At 36.7% G+C, this 23091-nt stretch overlaps 1 protein-coding gene across 3 annotated transcripts in view; it reads right to left on the reverse strand.

Annotated features, from left to right (window-relative positions):
• Nucleotides 1-1818: 1818 nt before the first annotated feature.
• The window catches only part of LOC129776096 (stathmin), a 158006-nt gene continuing 136733 nt past the window's right edge, over nucleotides 1819-23091 (reverse strand). For 2 of the 3 annotated variants that reach the window (XM_055781499.1, XM_055781498.1), the window contains exons 3-6: nucleotides 17818-18173; nucleotides 17600-17749; nucleotides 16604-16759; nucleotides 1819-5183 (exon numbers count right to left, since the gene is read on the reverse strand). In XM_055781499.1, coding sequence (XP_055637474.1) covers nucleotides 5097-5183; nucleotides 16604-16759; nucleotides 17600-17749; nucleotides 17818-18173 — 749 coding nt within the window. In that variant the 3' untranslated portion in view covers nucleotides 1819-5096. The remainder of the gene's footprint in view (nucleotides 5184-16603; nucleotides 16760-17599; nucleotides 17750-17817; nucleotides 18174-23091) is intronic. The other variant, XM_055781500.1, reaches the window with a different exon arrangement.

Here is a 23091-nt window from a genome sequence, read left to right on the forward strand (position 1 = left end):
ATGCCATTTTTGTTGAAATGTCTTTGAACATTAAACTCAAAAAATTAAGGCACAGTATAAAAGTATTTAGTTTTGCAGTTTGTTTGACAAATGTATTCGTTTGAAAACATTTATTAATATATATATATATATATATATATATATATATATATATATATATATATATATATATATATATATATATATATATATATGTATATATATATATATATATATATATATATATATATATATATATATATATATATATAGAAGGCTTTCGACGTTCGTTTAGTAGGCGATCGATCGTGAGTTCAAAACTCCGGGCCCTCATTGTGACCATCTTTGTGTTGTTACAGAATAGCTACGTCCACGCAACAATCATCAGCGTTGGAGATCGATCCACGGTCGAAATAAGATCGATTCATCCATACAACTGCTCTGCTCTGCAAGACACATCGGGCTGCTGTTCTATAAATAACTCAACAATGATCAATCAACTGTCTCTTACGCCTAAATGGCTACTGTGTGAATATACCATATGTAATGGTATAGAAGGAATACTGGCGAATGACAACTGTGTAATGTGCTAATTATAGATATGATAACCATGTGACATGTACACGATTAAAATTCGGCTCTGTAACATCTAAAATGCTAATGAGCCTTAAATAAATAAATGGGATAAAAAAAATCCAATGCCACCACTCTCGAGTTAATAGCTTCGAAATCGCACCGAGCAAAGTTATACTCACAGTAAGCTCCGGAATCGGATGACTGATGATCTTCTATTTCGGTACGACTCATAGTTTTTGAGATATAAATTATCAAAGATTTCTCTTACTCAAATCGATACGCCCTTTTCAAAAGTTACGCTTGAGTCAATAAATTCCCAATTGCTGTGGAAAACTCATATTTCCTCTAACCCAAACGGAATACACACTTTCATTCGAATCAAAAATACTCATGTTTTGTCATTTGTCGATTTCATTTGGAATTACTCTACATGTCGGATTGGACGATCCCATCAAGTAGTGCTATATTATTTGGCGAATCCTTAAGGAAGAATAGAGCTCCATATAAATCGAAGCTCTCTGACCGGGATAAGCGGGGAAAAGTTAGAACATGAAAAAAATAGATATAAAAAATGGCTATGTAATGCTTTAGATAATTCATTTTTACATGCAGATAAAAAATTTCAGCCAAATCGGTCAAGTAGATTCTGAGATATACCACCAGTTGAAAAAACATAATTTCGAGAAAAACGCGTTTGAAAAATCGTACACATATGAAATGCAGTGTTTGGTATTTACCAATACCAATACACTAGACTATAAATTGAAGCTGGTTTTACATCATTCTCGTCCAAACCGTCATTCTTTGTGTGGACACCGACTGGACAACATCGTTGTTGGACGGCGAGGGATCGAGTGCCTTTCTCAAGGCAAGAGGGCGGAGGTGGTAGCGCTCGAGTAGAGTAATAGAGTAGAGTAGAGTTTTCAAAGGGCCTTTCTCAAGGCTAGAGACGAATGAACTGCAAAAGTTTAAAGTCTCTATAATACAAGACCTTCCTACCTTACCTGGTCTTATAGAAGTTGAACAGAGTGTAGATGATCGATTGTGAGTCCTGAGTTTTGAACTCACGATCGGTCGCCTACTAATTCAGCTACGAAAACTACGAAAACTTTGTATCTTTGCTTCGCTTTTTTTCTCGTTTTCTCCTAGTAATCACAAGATAGCGCCATTGAGTTCTTCGCATGCCTTTATTTTTGTATAGACGGGAAAAGCTCCTGAAAATAACATGCCTTTTCGAAGCTTCGAAGTAGAAAAAAATACCCCCACACACACTCTGTGTCGGTTTTTGTCTTTATTTGAAATCAAGTTTTAGTTTTGATATTCCACTTGTTTGTTCTGTATTGTACACTAAATTGTTCTTGTTCGCTTTCATTTTACTTTCCCCCATTGTGTGAGTGTGTGTTTGTTTGTGTATTTATTAGGTTTCAGCTGAACTTTTTTTATCATTATGCATTTTTTTTGTTCTTCGTTTTATGTAAGAATTCTGTTCTTGTTCATGTTCAACTCGACGCTGCCGTTCTTGATTTGCTAGCTGTCTCTGTGCTTGGTGTTGAACCTTTATTCTCTTTTTTTTAATTTTAAGCATCGTTTATCATCGCCGATCTTGCTTGCTCTTGCACGGTTGTCTTTTAAAAATATGAATGAAACCCATCACAGAAGCTTGCTTGTGCTATATATATATATAGTTATATATTAATCATGATAATTGTATATGCGTTTTGATAGATAAGTTTCGATACACTTTTCGTTTGTTCTTACATTTCGAAAAGATTTGTTTTTCTTTTCTTTTTATGAAGTGGATATATGGCGTTTTGTCCTTTCTCACCAAGGGATAATAAGAAGGGGAGAAAGACTTTCACCCACGCGGATCTTCCTCAATTTCTTACAACGATTTGTTGACAAGTGTTTGCTTGGTTTTTTTTTTGACAGGAGTCAAACCTAGGAAAAAAGCAAGACTAAACTATCAATTCATGAAGCACTCGCTCAAATCTTGTAATGTTCGTTTTGTGTGTTTCACTTTTTCAGTAAACCAGTCTCTGCTCAGTTTATAACCCTAATCACGATCCCTCCTCTTTTGCATATCGCTTCTTATAACTTTATTTGAGCTATTTTATGAACATATTTCCGTTGTTTGGGAATTTTGTTCCTTAGCAAGCACTACGACGCGTTACGTTTCATTCATATATCCATATATATAAGAATATATTATATATTCTTCCGTTGTTGTGGATTTGGGGTTGATTTCGAAGAAATAATCTTATTATTGTCCGGACTAGGGACCACTTTCTGCTGCTTGCTTGCTGTGCGATGTCAACATTCATCGTTTTTTTATTGTTTTTTTTGCAAAGCGGGTTCTAACTAAGCAAAGGAAATGAAAAACAGTTATTAATAGAAGAAGAAAAATAATAAAAATTAACACATGAAGGCTTCATTTCTGGGGGTTAATGTTCATGTAGCGTTTTGACTCAATACTGACAAAGCGGTTAAGGTATTATATTTTACACAAGGCGGATGTTTACTCACAAATTTAGCATTCTAATTTCTACAATATCTTTTTTCGCTCACATTCGGCCAATTCACAGCGTGCACTGAAGGTTTTTGTCGAACCGATTCTGCTTTCGTATGGCTCAATCCAATTCCAAACCACATTCATAAGTTTTTTTTTTCGTTTACGTTAGCTTTCTTTTTCATTCTTCAATATCTTGCAGTATTTTCATACAATGCTCTATAAGGGATCAGCAAAATCTTAATACAAAAAAAAATCAAGATTAATTTTAGTGTCTTTTTCCAACGGATTAAGAAGGAACACTGAACGTTCCCCATCTTACCTGTTTACTTTGCTTATGGTATAAATGTAATAATCGCTAATTGGTTTCAGAATCAATAATAAAAAAGACTGCTCACAGGCGATATAATATGAATGCAAGTAAAATGTTTCTACGCGGAAGCTTTTTTTTCCTCGTTAGTGTTTATAATTATAATAGAGTAATCAAAACTTCGCCTACATTAAGGGGTTAGCTAGAATTAAAATCAACACAAACTTGCTTCCTTTTAGCCGATTTCTCTTTGTGAAACTAACGACCTCGCAATTCCCGTTCAATCCCTCAATAATCGTTTTCTGCGTTTCAATTCATTACATTCTATACACGGTCCTATCTAAAATTTTCCACTTGTTTGTGTTTGCCATTGCAAAATTATTATTTTCTTGTCAGAATTTGAAGAAGGTTGGATATATTCCAAGCTGCTGGATGTTTTTATTGAATTACTGAATTCCAATGCAACCAATATCAAATTAACCAAATGTCGCTAAATGTAATATTCCTTACTTCCGGTTGAACGATATCCCCTCGTTTTAAAGCTCCCCTCTATTCCGATGTCCGTGCGTGCTTCGAGCTAGTGTTCACATTTTCCGCTATTGTTTATATCTAAATTTTTATTTGTGTTTGGGCAGTTTTAATTTTTTTTTGTTCGGATGTTAATTTGTTTTGTTTTTCTTTTTGTTGGACGACCGGCTTCTTATATTGTTCCTATTGTTTCGCATCTTTTTTTTGTTGTGGCTTCTAGCGGATGCATTTTTTTTCTTACATTACATACTGTCGCACTTTGCAAGGAAACTGGAAACTGGATGGCTCTCGCCACAAAGAAAGCAAAGACTCGAAACTAAACACAAGGCTCTAGATCAATTACGCGAACGGGTTGGGTTTTGGGGGGTGACCACCGATCGGTTATGCAATGCAACAAGAGATTTTATGTTTATTTTCGATTAATTCAATATATAGAAGAATTTGCCAGGTTATATGGAGTTACAATGGTTTTACATTAAATTTCATTTACTTCTCTTCTCTGCTCGTGTTATCTTCTTTTTTTTTGTGAAACGTTTATTTGTTTGATATTTTCCATCCAAGGTAAACAAAGACTGCATTCCGTTCCATTTTGAGTATTATAAGTAATTATTGTTTTCTTCTGGGATAGTTGTGAATAAAAAAAAACATTGAGTGTGTGCCGATTTTGTTCGTTCAGTTTTTTTAGCGTGTTGGTGTGAATTTTGTTTGTGTATAACTCTTTCAGTAACAGTAGCCTTTTGAAAAGGTAGCATTTAATTTTTTGTTTCATTTCATTTCAGCATAATTTCTCAATTCAAAGAAGTATTGTTTTGTTTTCTCTATCTATCTATCCTTGTTTTTTGGGTTGCAAATGGGGCCTCAAATGGTTTGATCAATAAACAGGTTTGATTTGGTCGCAGCGTTTTTGCATTGCGCATTGCTTGCAGTTTGAAATCCGCAGCAGATATTATCATTACATTTGTATTGTTGTTGAATTTTGCCATTACATCAAATCGGTGATTGAACGCTGTTTATGCTACTTGGCTTTGCATTTTGCTCGTTTTGGGCGTTTTTTTATCTATATATATATATATATGATCCACATTGAATTTTTCTCCTTTATTCCATCGGAGGTTGTTGTTTGGAGGATCTTTGTTTCACGGTTGCAATTCATAGAGAGAGGGGATAAAAAGGAAGCTCGTAAGATGGTTAGATGCCTTAACCTGATGATGCGGTAATGTTATCATCGGTTTTTTGGTTGGCGATAGCTGCCTTGTTTTGGCGCACAATTTCCGCGCGTCGCTCCTGAAATCAGAAAATGTATATATGGTTTCATTAGTTGCACAAGGACATAGAAAATAATTCAACCGGCAAGTCAGTGTTGGTGAACGTTTGTGTATAATACAATAGAAACAATAAATGAAAATGTACAAATTGTTGGCAATATAATGGACTACCCTGATATTCTAGAATTTCGAAAGCAAATTCTAATTAAAAATGATTCGAAGTAACTTGATGTTTTGTACCCTGTATAATTGTTTTAGCAGTGTTTGGATCTGTCAACTTTTACAAATGACGATCATGAATTGCATTATTGCTCTGTAAGTGACAGCATGTTTGATTTTTTTCGATGCAAAAATGAATTCTAAACAAAGAGCCAACACTAAGTTCTTCCTCATGTAGATAAAACAAGTGGCAATGCCATAGCAGAGTTCATCAGTTCGAATAAGTACCTTCTAGATCAGTGGTACTCAACCTTTTTTACTGGGTCCTATTCCCGTATACACTTAACGGTGGAAACGAAACGAACGCCGCGTCATTGAACTTCGTTTCACGAGTTAGTGAAGCGTCGATAATAGTAATTAGTTTTCTGGCAGGATGAACGCATTTCAAATAGAAATTATGAATGAAAATAACTTTTCCGTATCAAATTAGTTTTCATTGTGCATAGAAAATATTGTTTTATTGATGTGGTAAAATAATCTCTTACAAGAATTGTATCTGAAGATCAAAATAAGTCTAAGGGTGCTCATACACTGTTTGACCGAAGCCAAATATTTGACTCTTTTTGACAGATAAAATTTGGTCAACGTGTACTGATCAAATATATTCTACACAAAACACGACAAGCAAATATTCAATTATTGGATGCCTAAAATATTTTTTTCAGACTGTTCTTCGAACCTGTCGGTACATGGTTAGGTTACCTTGAATATTTCAGTTGATTTTTTCCATGTTCGGTGTTTGATATTGTTTACTACTGTTGAAAATTGAAGAGTGGCAAACAAAATAGTGTTTGTACAAATATCAAAACAAAAGTTATCTGTCAAAAAATAACAAATATTTGACCTCCGGGCAAACAGTGTACGGCCACCTTAAGAAAAGTTTATAGAAAATAGGTTAAGCTAGTGTAGAAAAAACTTGAATAAATAACGCCCAGTAAAACTTTTCATTCAAATCGGGCCGGCTAATCTGAAAGAGATTAGTATGCCTTGTTAAAAACTAATTTTGTATAAAGATGTCGACAACGTAACGTTGTCACTTCATATCGTTTTCACCGTGAAGTGTATAATGGCGGGTTTACATTAGGGAGATCTATAGTTATAGATGGATTTATTCACGTGAAAATAGAAGTAAACGGGTGAGAATATACATGATACACTTATTCGAGGTATATATAACTAGAATAAATTATGTAAATGTGAGCATATGTAAACGCTGGTGAATATCTCACTGGTGAGAAATCACTAAAGTTGATCGGAGTTCTACTTCAGGTGACTAAATTCACCGAAAAAGAGATAGACGACTCATTCTCTCTTTCTTGCACTCGTATTCATAGGCAATTGAATGTGTTTGCTGTCAGCAGATGTAAACAACGTTCATTTTTAAATCAATTTATATTAATTTGCTCGTGCCATCGATGGTTAATTTATTGCCATGATCGATAAGAGTGAGCAGAAAGATTTGATTAGAATCGAAATTAATTAACTGATCCAAAATGGTATTTCACTGCTGATTATTCAAGTGGTAGAAAGATACACAATTCAGAATAAATATATGCATATGTAAACGGGTTGTACATTTATCATAACTTAAAATTGTATAAAGGAATATAATAATCATTATATAAATTCACGCTAGTGTAAACGGTTGATGCGATTTCTATAAATCTCATCATATTTCTTCACATGAACATATCCCTAGTCTAAATCCACCGTAAGGGAATAAGGCTCACCTTCTTCACATCCGGCTTGGAACACGCTAAACTTTGACGCCACTTTGAAACCGGAAACATTGCTCGAATTCACTAAAATTACCAAGAAGTAATTCACGATTTATCAATCATCCGGCTAACGACCAGATGACAGCGCAGCGAAGTTTTCCAAATGGTCTTTCTCAAGCCAGAGTGTTTAAGGGGATAGTACGCTATGGAAATTTGAAAAACAATTTTAAAAAATTTCTGGCCCAAAATGTTCTCTGGGATGTCTACTTTACCGTAGTTTTTGTCCCAAGTTTGTCCGATGCTCCGTTCCAAAGTTGCAAGCCAATTAGTAGACCTAAGTCTTCGCGTAAGGAGCACGGATCCAAAATTTAAAACGCGTTTTTCTCGAAACTAAGTTTTGAAACGTGGTGGGAGATTTTGATGAAATAGTTTTTCCCAGATTCTTCACTGAGCTTTCTGTCATCGTACGTAGAATGTTTTTTCATATTTTGAAAAATAAAATTTTGGTGAATGTTTTTGTCACGATTTTTGAGGCAAAACGCATTTTTTTTTTACAAAAAATGTCGCCATTTCGTCAAAAATCTATATTTTGAAAAAAATCCATCGCACGATGATAGGAAATATAGCCAAGTTAAGTAAAAAATTATAAGGGGTTGTATCTGGGGGTGACCGGAATAAATCGCCACAGTAAACAACTGCAACAGAAACAACCGCTTAGAAAAAGTGTAGTAGGCTAGAAATATTTGGCGCGGGAAAAACATCATGTGCCTCACATTTCTATTATAAATTTATTCTCTTGTTCTCGTTTTTCGAAATTTATTCTGAGGACAATGTAATGGGGACGAAGTCCCCATTTGGCGAGGATAAGGAATCGAGGCGGCCCATGCCGCCAAGATGACGCAATCCGAGTCCACCGCCGACCCGCCGTCGGAAGCGGCGGTGTCTCGCACGCAAACCTGGGATCCACTGATTGCCCGGTTAGTTTGAAACATAGGATACGATCCTTTAGCAATGTCCGACCGAGCTCTAGCGAGCGTCGGACGGTATACGTCTGCCCGGGGCGTTACGTTTGCCTGGGGCGATACGTTTGCCCGGTTAATTCTTGTTTTGAAATACAATACCGCGCCACAATATTTATAGCCTACTACACATTTTATAAGCGGTGGTTTCTGTTGCAGTCGTTTTCTGTGGCGATTTATTCCGGGAACCGTATCTGGGACACGACCGCATATTTTCGACGTAGAACTACGCAATTATATTATGCAAACAAGTGACCATTTCGAATATTATTTTGGAATGCATCAAAATTTTTGTAATAAATCATGTTCTTCGTTACAAATAAATTTGATGAACGTCATTTTACGTTTGATATGATGCCTAGGACTACAAAAATATGTAAACGGAAGAATTGTCAAACGATCACTGTATTTTACATTTCCTTCTGAAAATATTGCACATCTCATGTTTACGTAGTTCTCGAACCGCGAAAGTTCATTCACTTCCAGTATCTGAAATGACGATTTTGCTAGGCTTCTCAGTTTAAAAGTACGTTTTGGGGAAATATATTCCGGTTTGCACAACGGCAAGCGAGTACAAAAGTACTCAACACCAAAAAATACCCACGTGTTTAAACAACGCTTGACATTTTACAGTTATTCAGCTGTTCATCTCATGAAAAATAATATTTTATTAATTGTGATAGACGCCTAGAAATATTTCCTATTAATTGATGCAAACATCTTTCCGATCTGTTAAGAAATGTTCGAGTTATAAGCATTCGAAATACGGGTAGGATCACCGCACAAATCGGCAGAACAAATGTATGGTAAAAAAGGAAGTTCTTCCAGTTTTCATGAATTTAAACCGTTTAGAGATTAGCGAATTGAAATGTATAGCATAACAAACAAATCTTAGAGAATTTCCGATTCGATCGGTATGCAAATCATGAGAATTCGTTCACAGTAAAAATAGTTATTAACATTAACTTTATTTCATAAAAACGTGACCTGTTTTTTGATTTGGCACCCTTCCTGAAAGACGTAGTTCTACGTCAAAAAAATCATTGGTTGGAAACGGTCCACTAGAAAAACTTGTTGAACTCCCATCAGTTTAGAAGGTTTTGGCTGCAAAGTTTCAACAAACCGGTTGCGGTCTCTATCCTCCGCACAAAAACAGGTTTGCCTGTATTAATACAGTTGAAAAGTTAGATTGTTCTTTTGTCTTTGTTATCACCCGATAATTCACCGTAAAAAATTGAGTTATAGAGAGAAAAATATTAAAAGCAAATCCGTCATCACTGAAAATGACAAATTCAAGGCATGGTTCAATGAATAGGGGCTTCAGATTCTGGACTGGTCTACTTGTTTACCAGATCAAAACCCTATCAAGAACATATGAGGAGTGATCGTACGTATAGTAGATGCAGCTTACAAGCAGTACGAGTGATTTGAAGAACTTGAACGGTCAGTATGCGTAGAACTCTGCGTAGAACGAGATACACACTACAACATGGCGCAGCTTGGTCGAAACCACACCGAATGGGTTATTTGAACTTTTTGAGAACTAAAGATGACCTAAGAATTAGAAACTTATTGTAATTTATGTGAAATTGACGTTAACTTTGTAAAGGAGTGAGATTTTTCCCATCTGGTTCTATAGTTATGAAACACTGGAATTTTAGTTTTTTGATTGTTTCGCGCCTGGACACAACAATAAAGTTCAAATGGCCAGTCTTTTAAATGAAGATAGTTATTATATCCTACACTATATACTTTGATTCAACCGACTTCTTGCATATCTCTGGAAACTCAGAAAAAATGAGTGGTTCTATAGTTGTAAAACGCAGTGTATTGCATTCGGGTTAACCAATACAACTATACTAAACAGTCAAGTTGTGAGTATTGTTTTGAAAAATACAAAAATAAAAGCTATGAAAATAAAAATCTTGCTGCTTTTATTGTCGTATTATTGGAATCGGAATCCAATTCGGATTCTAATTTTGTAGGGTATATACTAGGATTGGGCGATCTTTATAAAAAGATCAATCTTGTCGAATCGATTCTCCAAACGGCGTAGGGATCGATCCACTGATAAAATCGGTACCGAAGAACCAATCTTTGCCGAATCGGTCTTAGAAAAACAAAAGATTTTTTTCCAATTTATCTGCTTATTCTATAGGAGTGTCGTGTTTTCTTTAGACATGAAATGCAAATTCCATATTTCTATTCAAATATCAAAAGTATTTTGTTTTGTTCCTCAGCGTGAAGGCCACAAAAAAATAAACTCCTTAAAAAAACATTTTATAGGGCATTCATTTTGTGACGTCATGGAGTCGTTTTATCAAGCATTACTTAAACATTACTGTAAATTCAACAATTGATAACCGTTCATAACTCAGCTGACAACGTTTCCATAAAAGCCAGTCGTGCCATACGTTTGTCATTTAGATGAAGCTGATTCTTGATTTTGGCGTCAGTTCTTAAGAATAACCTTTCGTCTGGAATTGATGTCAACATCTAGTTCATTAATCCTATGACTCGATCCACTGGTGACAATAAATCCCCTCAGTTGCTGCCGCTAGTTCTGTCTCGGTCAGCATTGGTACAGAATTAAATCGTAGAAGAAGCAATTCAAATGTTTACATTATGTTTATAAAATTTGTCGGATGGTCATCGATGTATACTGTAAAACAGATCTACAAAAAGCTTTTCTGAGATCGATCAAGTCAAAAAGATCGATCAAAAAAATTGGAAATCGGAATGGAAAAGATCTATCTTCGAAAAATCGATCCGAGATCACCCAATCCTAGTATATACGCGTTAACGGCATTAAGCTTCGTGTGCCTCCACTGAGTGGTGAAAACGGCTATGGATTTTCAGGTGGAATAATCGTGCTTTAAAATTCTGAATGAAAATTCACTTTTTCGTATCGAATATGTATTCTATGTAATATTTTGATTTGGCACCCTTAATGAAAGTCGTAGTTCTATGTCAACAAGAAAAGTATAGGTAAATAGTTGTCACGACTGTCGCGACTACATGTGTTGAGTAATCAAATAACACGAAGTAGAAATTTTCACTAAAATTTTAACTATTTGAAACTGCCTTCGGCCCTGCCAATCTGGTAGAGAGTAATTTTCCTCCCAAGGATGATTGTTGCCACCAGACGTTGACACCTGGGTCATGCGGATGGAAACAAATTGTTTGTCAAAAAGAATCCAATCGAGTTGTCAAAAGAGATCCAATATTCAGAAGGGGAAAAAAGTGTTACATTTCTTATAATAATCCCCTACGTAGAGAAAGTATTGTTATGAAGGTCAAAAACAATCGAATTGAATAAAATGAATGAACTACATTTTTTCGTCAATTAATGCTAGCGTTTGAAATCATAAGCACAACTGCACAACTTTTGGTAGATTCTGAAATTTCAACTAAAAAATACGAATTACCCAAATTACAACATTTATTTCAATTCTAATTTGGTCAAAAAAGGTAAATAAACATAGCACGAGTCACGAAAACGTTTGTTCCTTTTATAAGAGAAATGTTTGGCAGCATGGGGAAAAAATTGCAAGATGTTTTTTTCAAGCTAAATGCATTAAAAAATAGATTAGATTGAGTCGACACCATATATTTTCCATCGCGAATATAAACAACTCAGACTATGTAACGCACCCCAACAAAACGCCTCATTCGTGAACCCGAAAACGTTTTTTTACAGAGTCTGGTTGAAACTAACCTCAGGTTCAAAAACTAATTCGCTATACTGCCCATGATTGCATAGGAGACGTAATCGACAACACCATTAGTGTTGGGAAAACGCATTTTTGTTGTTTTTTGGCCTACAAGCATAACCATGCAAATTTCCGATGAAATGATCTGTCCAGCTGAAGGATATTATCGGCAAAAAGAGGGCATAGGTGATTTGGCGGATTATAACATTTTTTTTTCCATTTGGATAACGCTTGCGTCTATTTATTCGGACAATCAATTGTTTCAATGAACATTTGTCCGCATAGCTAGACGTAATCACCAGGTTGTTCTGTTTGTAGCGTTAATATTTACAATTCCGATAATAGTCAAAACGTCTCCGTTGGTAGTTTCAGTTGTTGTCGGATAAAATCGAAAAGCTTTGGAAGAAATATAGATGTCTGGAAAATGTGCTCTTAATTTGTTGCGAGTCTATGATAGTACTTTTTTCCTGAAGAATACTCTGGAATATGATAAGAACAGCAGGTTCGTGTTTTTACAATTCATTGAATTTGTTAAGGCAATCTGCAATGTTGGTAATTTTAGCAACATGATTTACCGATATCACGATCAATCGCATAAAGATGGTGGAGTGACTTACACCAACGGTATGAGAAAATGCTGAGTATGTGGAATAATTCAATGCTGAATCCGAGGAGTTATAATGCTAAGAACCAATATCATTTTAACTTTACTACTGATCTGGTTGTTTCATTTTAGGTAATTATGACATTAAAAACACAATTGCTTCTCTTTGTTCATCGCAGTGCAGTGTTTCAATGGTTTCTTATATTCATCTATTAGGAAACATTAAGTAATAAAGCACTATCGTGACAGGCATGTTTGAACTCTGCAAAGAATGTGATTCAAATGTAGATTTAGCTTATAGCACATAATACTGACAATTGTTGATTTTCGAACGATGTATAAAAGCTGTATGGAACTACGTCTGTTATGCGGAAAAACCGTGATTTTTCTGAAAAGTTTTTTCAAAATTGCTCAAATGTTTTCGAACACAAAATGTTTCTTTGCTTGTTGAGCAAACGTTTTGTACAATGCGAAACAACGAAAAAGTCGATTTTGTTCATTTTGTCGTTTACGTCTCCTATACAAACATGGGCAGTATAAGATACAACAAATTCTTTCTTCTCCCCAATTTACCAAAAAAAAAAGTATTGCAGATCCGAAATTTATCCGGAATCAGTATGTTTTAAGTGTTTTTCATCTAAATGTGACTCAAAAAGAGGATTCATGATGCGCAGAATTTAAGCTCTGAATGTTTTGTTTATGTTCCTTACTCTGCGCAGAATAAAACAAGAATGAAATATGAAATAAGAAAAATATGCATTATTCCCGCCAGCAACTGGACCTGACCATGAAGATGACAAGAAAAGGTATTTCTGAATGCCGCGCAGCAAAATATCAAGGAATCACGGAAAGCACCGTGCGCAACTGAAATTGAATGGTAACGTGACACGCCTTGGAAAACATTCAGTTTTTGGAAGGAAGAGGAAGAAAGCATCGTTCAGTGGGCAATCGAGGCATCCAGAGCCGGGTTTCCGATTGACAAGAAACGTTTGAAGACATGCGTGGCATATTTTCTGGGAACCGTTACAAGGAAAAGGCCATTTAAACCTTTTTTGCATGATTTTTTCTTTATTGGTGGAACAAATCACAGTCCAGACACGATCAACTTAAAGTGAACTTGTTCTTTTATATAATTGTGGTCATTCAATGTAATAATGGAAATTTCCACCATTATGCGAAGAAGGGTTAAGAGGGGTGTTCCTGGATACAAGTGGTTTCCAATGACGTCATCCCGACATCAAGCGAAGAATTCCAAGTGCGCTTTCTAAATAGTGTTACAGAGCATAAAATCCGAAAGTGGTTCCAAGAGGCAGATGATTATGTCCGACAAGCAGATATAAGTGACGTCTTAGAAGATTCTACCCGTGTGTTCAACATGGACAAATCAAACAACAAAGAAAGTAATTTTGGCACCAGCTAGCGAAAAATGCGTCCATACTCCAAATGCCAACTGGGAGAAGATATGCTACGCAGTGCTGTTTCCAGTTAGTGCTTTTGGTGCATTGGCACCGCTTTTTGTATTATTCCCGCATAAAAAGCGCTTTCCTGCGGAATTGCAAATAGCGCTCCCGATTGTTGGTCAGTGATTAAAAACGACTCAGACTGGATGTCACGTGAAACTTGTTTGCCTATAAATAAGTAAAATAACCTTTTGACAGATAAATTTACATTGCATGGCTGCGCAGAGTTAGGAATGTTACAATTTAAGTGCGCAGAATTAGACGCACATCATATGTTTTCAAAAATATTTTTATGAAGCACTGTTTACGGTTTTCATTTTCAACTACTAATGCTATACAGCGCGGACTCGATTATATACAGTTTCCGTTTTCTTTTCACTGTATATAATCGAGTCAAAACAAAAAATTTTTTATTCGTTTTTTTTTGCATATGTTTCTCGTTTTTTGAATATAAAAAGGTATTTGATTTTTTATTCATCCCATTAAAGTCAGAAAACACCTTTCTCACATGAAAAAATAAATTTATCCAGATTCTCTCAGGAAGTGATAGACGATCATATTTGATGAAAAAAATCCTTCTACGCATATGTTCGAATTTCACCAATGACAGAGTTATAGATCTTTTTTTTTGCTTCGGACGCTGTTGCCTCAAAATGTCTCTACATTACAAAGTACGCTACGGAAGTCGATTCTGTTGCTTTCATTTGAAAAATGAGAAAATTTAGTACAGATTATAGTAGTGGAACATCTAAATTAGTGGATTTTAATAACATTTTGGAAGTGGAGAACTTAAAAGTTAATAATTTTAATGTACTATTATTAATTTTATCCTTAAAATTTATATTAAAATAGATTGTTTCTATCAATTAAATTGAAGCTCTCTAACCCTAATCTCTAATTTTTCCCCATTGTACACGTAATAGCCACTTAAATTACAACTTAACGTTGAAAGGTAATCGAGTCCGACCTGTAGTTTCAAGACCACATTAACTGTTTTATGAAATGGTGCATATATTTGGGCTACAGAAAGGTTTGAACTTTGAAAGGTCTGAACTGCGCATAATATGGTGGAGTTACGGTAATTCATTTATTCTAAACAGACGATTTCAGCTAGATGACCTACTTTGGAACTATTTGTCAAAAAGATGACTAACATGGGCTCCAAACTGTCTGAATTCACATACACCCAAAGTTTATTTTTAGCTCATGTTTTGTCATCCCGATTTATGACATTAAATGAGACATTACATAACAGAAAATGTCATGACTCACAAATACTGGTAAGCATTTGTATAATATACATGGTACAGCAATATAAGATTAATACGAGCGAGCGAAACAAAAGACAAATAAGTTCTCCGCATACACGGCCCAGACCGAGATAGATATTGTTCTCCTTCATGCGCTCCTTTTTTACTCTTATAAAACACTTCCCAACTTCATTTTATAATCAGGTGCAATATTATCACGTATTTGCTGCTAGCATCATTAGCCATGTGGATAGCGTGGTCGTGTAAAATAGCTTTGCATTCCAGCCGGCCTTGGCTCGATCCTCATTGACGTCGTATGGACTTTTTTTTGGCACAATCCCAAATGAAATGAGAAAAGAAAACAGAAAAAGATGTTTGCACGCATACATACGAACCATTTTTAAGCTTTTGAAACAGCTCATTATTTGCGCATTTGACTCTCCAGCACACTAAATGGCATCGTTTCTGCCAAAGATGAAATGTTTTCTGCCAACACTAGTTTGGGTGTACAGGTAAGAAACAGGTAATACTAGGTAATCTTCCTTCGTTTTCGAAAGTAATATAAATTTAACTTGAAATAACAACCAAATCAGTCAAAATTTAGGTTGCTCTCATGTAATTTAATAAAATGGCAGTAGAACCGTACAGGAATTAAATAAAGAATAGGAGTTCCCGAAGGAGGTTTGACAAAACCAGGCATTAGCTTTATCATCAGGATATTGTCATTAGGCCATTAGTTCGATGTAGGGGTTAAAGCTATTGAATCATATGTTTCCGTATTAAAAAGCTTAATGGTAATATTATAAACGCTATGAAATCAAAGCTAATAAAAATGAAAAAAAAGTTGTTTTAACTGATATTTGTGTACATCGAGATGCTGATGAAATATCTAAATGAGGGGCCCTTTTATAGAAATCGATAAGAACTTTGCTCGTTAGCCCTATTTTGCTATTATAGATACCGAGCAAGTCGATAGCATCGGCGGAGTGATAACTATCAGTGCAACTGTCAAAATATTTTGAGTTGTTTTGTTTGCTTGCTGGATATCTTCAGAAAATTATTTAGTTTTGGTTTACGTCCCTGATATTTTCCTTTGATAAAAGTTCCAGAAACTATTAAATATATGCGATTAGCAACACATGGATTTCGAGTTCGGTAAGAAATTATCTCGATTTACAAAATATGAAATTTTGCTCGCTGTGATATAGATAGTGATTGTATCGACTTCTCGATTCGATTTATATAAAAGGGCTCGAAGTATTTTTTCTAGCCTGGTTTTAAATTATATTCCCAATGGGACTCATATCAAACCCTGAAAAGTTTATCTCAAGAAACTCGCATATCAAAAGCACTCTTTTTCACAATAAAAAATCAGACGCCGGGAATCAAAATTTTATAGAAATCAGATTAGCTATAAAGAAAACTCAAACAAAAACTAAAACAGTTGGAAACCTACGTGTTTACGAATGTTATCCAGTTTCTTCTGGATTTCCTTCTCGCGGTTCTGCTCTGCAGTGGACAGTTTGTTCTCGATAATACGGGTCTTCTCTTCGGTTTTCTGCGATTCGAGCATATCCACGGTGGCTCGCACTTCGTTCAGTTTATCGGTGTTCTGATGATAATGATGGTGATGTGCGTGTGTTATGGATCCAGTGATGTTAATGTCGAAATGATGATACACAACACGATTTGATTGTTGATATAACAATATTCGTCGTTTCAGTAATTAATTAAGCCCCGTATGATTGATGAGCGGGACGTGGCGCGAGCGAACGACGTTCAGATCGATAGAATCGATTTGGACCGCGAGAATGATGCCGATTTGATATGGTGGAACACGCATTGACAATTTGGGTAAACAAGAATGTATATTTGTTGCAATGGTCGTTTTGTGGGTGACCGATGGCGATGATGGTGATATATGAAAATGTAATAATGTTTGGCGCGACCATACACAGATCCGGGATGTTCAGTCGTGTCGTCACCGACAGCATGATGAATGATGATGATGGTGATGTTTGTGCGTGTCATGAATTGTTTGTTTCGCAGATGATTCGTTGTTGCAGTGTGATACGAGATACGTGTGGTTTTGCGTGATGAAGTCGACATGAAAAGAAAAAAGGAAAAGGGAAAGAAAACAAAAAGAAAATCATCAGAATTTTTGCTATGTACAAAATTAGACAAATAAAATAATAGAACTCATAAAATCCTACTCATAACACTGTGAGTATCACTGCCCAAACATAAATTTGTCCCAGGTAATGCTATCACGAGAGCGGCAAAACGAGCCAATAAATGCCGGCCAAAAATAAAACGCAATGGCTCTCCGACAGAAATAAAAATACACCTAACGTTGCCATGAACGCCGAAATAGTTTTTTCGTGACCACAATCAGTGTATTGATTTAGGAATTACAGAGGTGGTGGCTTGGTGATAACCTTATCGTACTTACATGTTCCTTCAATCGGTCCAGAATTTTCTTAATTTTATCGTCACGCAGCGTGGCAGCGGTTCGCAGTTTATCCTCGAGCTGCATCTTGAGCTCCTCAGACTTTGTGTGTTCCAGGCTGTGCCGTGTCTTTTCGATTTCCGCAGTGTGCATCTGTGGGGGGCGATTGGATACATATTAAATCTGCTTGGACAACACGCAGGCTGCTTGTAACGACTTACCTTCAACTTTTCTTTAATTTCAGTGATTTGTGCTTCCCGCTTTTCTTCGTACTGTTCCATCTTCGATTCTAGGACCACCTTCGCGTTCGTTTTGAATTCTTTGTCCAATTCGTCCTTCTTGCGGCTGGCTTCCTCAATCTTAGCCATCTTGGCGGACCAATCCGCCATCTTTTTGGCCTCCAGCGATAGGCGTCTCTCCTCGGCAGCCTTCAGCTTCTCTTCGATCTCCTCGGCAGACACAGGCTTAACTGAGGTAGGTGGCAGTTTCGGTAGAGACACGTTGGCGGCGGGTTCCGCAAGGATAACCTCGTAGCACAGACCACCTTTCGATTTCTCCTGGCATCGGATTTCGGTAGCTGTGGGAACAGAGAAGGGAAAAGAAAAGGTACCGTTGAGTGACCTTGAACCGACAGGCAAAAACGCATGGGACTTGTCTGCTATTTAAAGCTTCAGAAGGAAAAAATAATATATTTATAAGGTGAAACTCAGAAGGGATGATATTGATCCAGTATATTTACGCATTCAGTTGTTGTTTTTTGTGTTATTTGTTCGTATGAAAATAGCTTCGTCTAATACTGATTCTATTTCGTCGCAACACAAACAGTTATATTTTCAACAAGATACATTCATACATTGTTGAATGCTTAGAATAAAGTATATTTAATGTCAATTTCGTTCAAAAGAGTTGTTTGTTTATTTATTGTGCTTAAATATGATAGTTTCAGCTGTCAAGTTTCTATAAGACCATTTCAAAATTCAAAAAAGTATTATCAATATAAAATTCAAAACGATCGGCTGATTTACATGTCAATAATTGGTAACCTTGCCATATCGGCTAATAACCTGGAAAATTCGTGTTGGAATACTATTTATCAAATTCTGCTAAACGGATTTCTCGATATTTTTCCATGTTTCCGAAACTACGACCTTGAGCTCTTCAATCGTGGTGTACCGTATTCCCTCAGTGTAGACCCTAAGATTTTCTGGAGTCTGGAGAGCGGACAGTCCAAAAAATTAAGTTTTTGTTCCTTAATCCATTGCTCAGTTTCCGTGCTGGTATGAATAGTAGCATTGTTTTGCTGGAATGTGATTTTTTTGTGGCGATATCCACGCAAAAACGGTAGGGGAGAGGATTCCAGAACATGTATGTAATCCTTGAATGATGTGAAAGCTATCTTGAGCTTTCCGGTTGCACAGAATCCCGCCCAAACCATGCACGAGTCACCACCAAAATTCCTGGTTGAAAAATACTGTTCCTTCTTCCGTAAATCACGCCAGTACTCGTTGAAACCATTAGGACCATCCAAATTGACATTTTTTTCGTCAGTGAAGATAACCTATACATTGAAGAACTTTTCGTTATGGTATATAGCAAAATTTTATTCTTTTTATCCCGGTCAGAGAGCTTCGATTTACGTATAGCTCTCTACTTCTTACCGTATCTTTGAGGATTCGCCAACGAGCAATTTCTCTGATGATGAAAATCATGCACTGTATCTTGCTCTTGTTACACATACATGCAGAGCATCTGTTGGGCAAACATCATTTGTTTACATTCGTTTACATATGCAGCAGAAGCGGATTCATTATCAATCGACGTTCTTGTAGATGATTTAAATATAGTTGCGATCTTTCTTTAAGCGCGAAATATTTCATATAGCTAACATGAACTTTGTGAAACAGTTAGGCAAGCTATTTACCGAAAAAGAGCTTTTGTGTGACACATATTGCTTAACTTACTAGCACCTATTTTGCGATGTTCTTTGAGCGACTTTCCTACTAGATTTGAATTGAAAAAATAACAGGAAAGGATTATCAGCATGTTCGGACCTAGATTCGAGACACAGAAGCTCGAGCTCACGTTCGAATGCTTCCTTGTATTTTCCATGAATTAGTCAATTGATGGATTTTCTTCGTTTCTGATCAATTTTCTTATAACCATATTTCACTTCTCCGCAGAGCATTCAAGTACCCGGAAATCATATCAGAGGGTTGGTTGATCTTTCTGGCTGAATGTGTTTTTTAATTTCAACATAATCATCTGCTTTTTTGGCGAAACTAACCACCGATTAAGCATTTCAGGACAAAGAGCACAAAGCCTAAATGGGAGCACACTTCTCCTAATCCGGCTATACAATCGCAATGTGCAATTTGCATTGTTTCTTTTTGAATAATCAATCTGCTTCCATTAAAATGGATCATAGCCATTACAGAAATTTCTATTTTTCTCCGTGTATATGGCTTTAACGCTAAAAGTATTTTTTTTATGTAAAGAGACATAAATTCGCATGTTATTAATATAGTGTAGCGCGTAATTTCTATAACTATTTCGCTAAAATAATTATTTAAATAAAGCTCTATCTTGTCAATCCATATAAATCCTATGCAAATCCTTTTGCCTGCCCAACAGATCACTAATACATATGCACGCTGCAAGCGCTCTATGGTAGTCACTAATACCTACATACTAGAATATAAACAGAAGCACTGTTTGTTTACAATGACACAAAGCAGCAAGATCAACACCGGGTCTTATAGAAGTTGGACAGAGTGTACAGTATAAAATAAAAAAAAACACTAACACCAAATTGGCATTATATCTGACACTATTAAATAGTTTAGTGGTTTTCATTGCCAAAATGCAAATACTGCCCAAACAGCATTACATTAAACATTTTGATGAATCACCAGAAGGACAATGTTCCCCGTTACCAACGTTTACAGTTGTATTTTTATTACACGCAAGAAATCCCCGATGTTCTTGCCTAATATACAAAGCGTAAGCCAGAAAAGCGAAACCCAAGTACGCCCCCCACCCCAACTTGCCATCGTTTTTCCGGGGCGCTTTCCGCCCAAGACAATTTGTCTGGACGGTCTCTGGGAATCCTCCCTGGCTGCATTAGCTGAGCAAACAAAGGCCAAACGCACCAGGCAATCAAGCACTGCAGACCCACCTTTCTCTCTCTCTCTCGTTGGAGGCTGCACAACAAATCCGGCAAAACGCGAGCACTGATGCTGATGCTGTCAAATATTTTTTTATGGCCGGATTTTGTTTGCTGCCCTGGCCGTTAAATTTTTGCTTGCCTCATCTGGAACCAACCCAAAAAATTAAATTCGATTTACTGCCACCGTTGTGTTACCACTGTTACCGGGGGGCAGTTGGTAGATATAGCCCCGCAGGAACGGTCGAATTGGGACCGTCGTCTACTCCGGTCTGAAACTAAGCAAAATCATAATTCATGGTCTCCCTCTGCTCTTCCAAGCGCCTCCTCCGGTAATAGACTAACGACTTCTTCTTATCGGATCAACCAGAATAAATTACATTTAATAAAATATTAATATACAAATGTGTGGGAGACTGCACCGTGTTCAGACAGGAGATTCATTAAAATGTAGAACGGAGGTTGATCGAAAATTGCTTTATGGCTGTTTCGGACAGAAACAATGTCCCCCTTAACGGTGAATTCTTAACTAGGCATTTGGAACTGAGAAGTTCTGGGATGAAGCCAGCAACCGACAGTCGCTAGGATTGTTGGATGGTGAAGATTGTAACGATAGTCTGGGTGTCTATAACCGTAAACTGTGATAAATTCTCTCCTGGGAGTAATATACCGGACTGGTAATTCAAATGGTTTGGCTCGTTAGTTTTCGTCGAAAGCGAATGATATGGTGCCATCAAGAGGGATACAATTGGTGCCTGCAATCGGACATGATTCGTTCTAGAGTGAAATGGACTTTTCAAAACAGCATACCCTACGACATCTATTGATCGTCTCTGAAGTGATGTTTCCAAAATATCATTATTAACAGACGATTTGTAGTCGAATTTCTGATATGAACTGAGGTTTTTAGCATCAGTGATGATTTGAATGAAGTTGAATTCAAATTTTGATTGATTTGCTTGTACTTTTTGAAACTTCTACCGAAACAGTGTAACTGATGAAACCAGTTTTTTGTGCCAGGTATTCATCGGATCAGAGTCCAGAGTTGTTTTGAGGCTAATTTGTTGACGTTTCTGTTAATTAAAGATAATAAAGGGTGTTTCAAATCGAATTGCATCACGGAAAAAACTTTGTATTTTCGTTTGAAAATTTGGGTACAAGTAGTTTAGAGTGCATTGTTTACACTGTATTTTCATCGCTGTCAGTTTCTCGAAAATTGGACAAAAATGACGTTACCCGAAAAGCAACGTCGCGGATTGATTCTGCGCAAGCACTTGTAAAATTCTCAACGCTCCTTTCGGGTCATCGGAAAACAACTCGGAATTGTGCAGTTAACGGTGAGTCGATTAAACGTTACTATGAAACTCTGGACATCGAACAGAGGGCATGCGGTCAGAATGGATGTTCTATTGGTGAATAGGATCAAGTTAGGGATGTGGCCAAAAAGTTGAATCTTTCGTTCAGAGAGCCAAGTACCGGAAGGGACTGCAAACGAACAAAGTGCAGAGGGCTCCAAATCGTGACGAACGGCAAAATACGGCAAAAAGTCACGGGCCCGGAAACTGCACACCCAGATGCTGATAAAGACTCATTGTCTCATCATGGATAATGAGACTTACGTCAAGGCGGACTTCCGGCAGCTTCCGCAGCTACTGTTCTTCATCGCCCAAGTTTGAACAAGTTTGATGTTCCTGAGAAAGTAAGGAAGCAGAAACTTTGCCAAGAAATATATGATTTGGCAAGCGATTTGATCATTTGGCAAACGGAGTGCGTCGTTCGTGATTACCGGGCCTGTAAACGGACAGATCTAGTGTGTCTCAAGTGTGTCTACAGAAGCGTCTGCATCCTCTTTTGAAGCAACACGAAGCCCTACGATCTTCTGGTCGGATCTAGCTTCGTGCTACTATTCAAAGGATGTCCTGGAGTGGTACGAAGCTAGGGGGGCCCTCCTAAGCCACCGGAACTAATGAAAGGAAATACTGGGCTATTATGAAGCAGGCACTACAGAAGCATACCAAGGAGGACAAATCTGAGGAAGATATGAAGAAGAAGTGGGTTTCAGTACAGAAGAAGCTGAAGCCAGATGTTGTACAGAACCTTATGAGTGAAGTTAAGCGACATTTTTCACACAACCAAAAGTAAATGACGCTAAAACAAAATCATTGATGAGTCAAATCGGCTTCTTTATCATTTGTCTTAGCTTAGCTCATGACGTTTCGGGTATGTCGAAATCGACCAGCCCTTACTGCCGTCTATTATCAAACAGCCGGAAGTTAGTTGCGCTCGGAATTTCTCTGTGCCTTGATTGATATGCCATACATTCCAATTTCAT

Source organism: Toxorhynchites rutilus, chromosome 3, assembly GCF_029784135.1.
Source record: "Toxorhynchites rutilus septentrionalis strain SRP chromosome 3, ASM2978413v1, whole genome shotgun sequence".
NCBI lineage: Eukaryota > Metazoa > Arthropoda > Insecta > Diptera > Culicidae > Toxorhynchites > Toxorhynchites rutilus.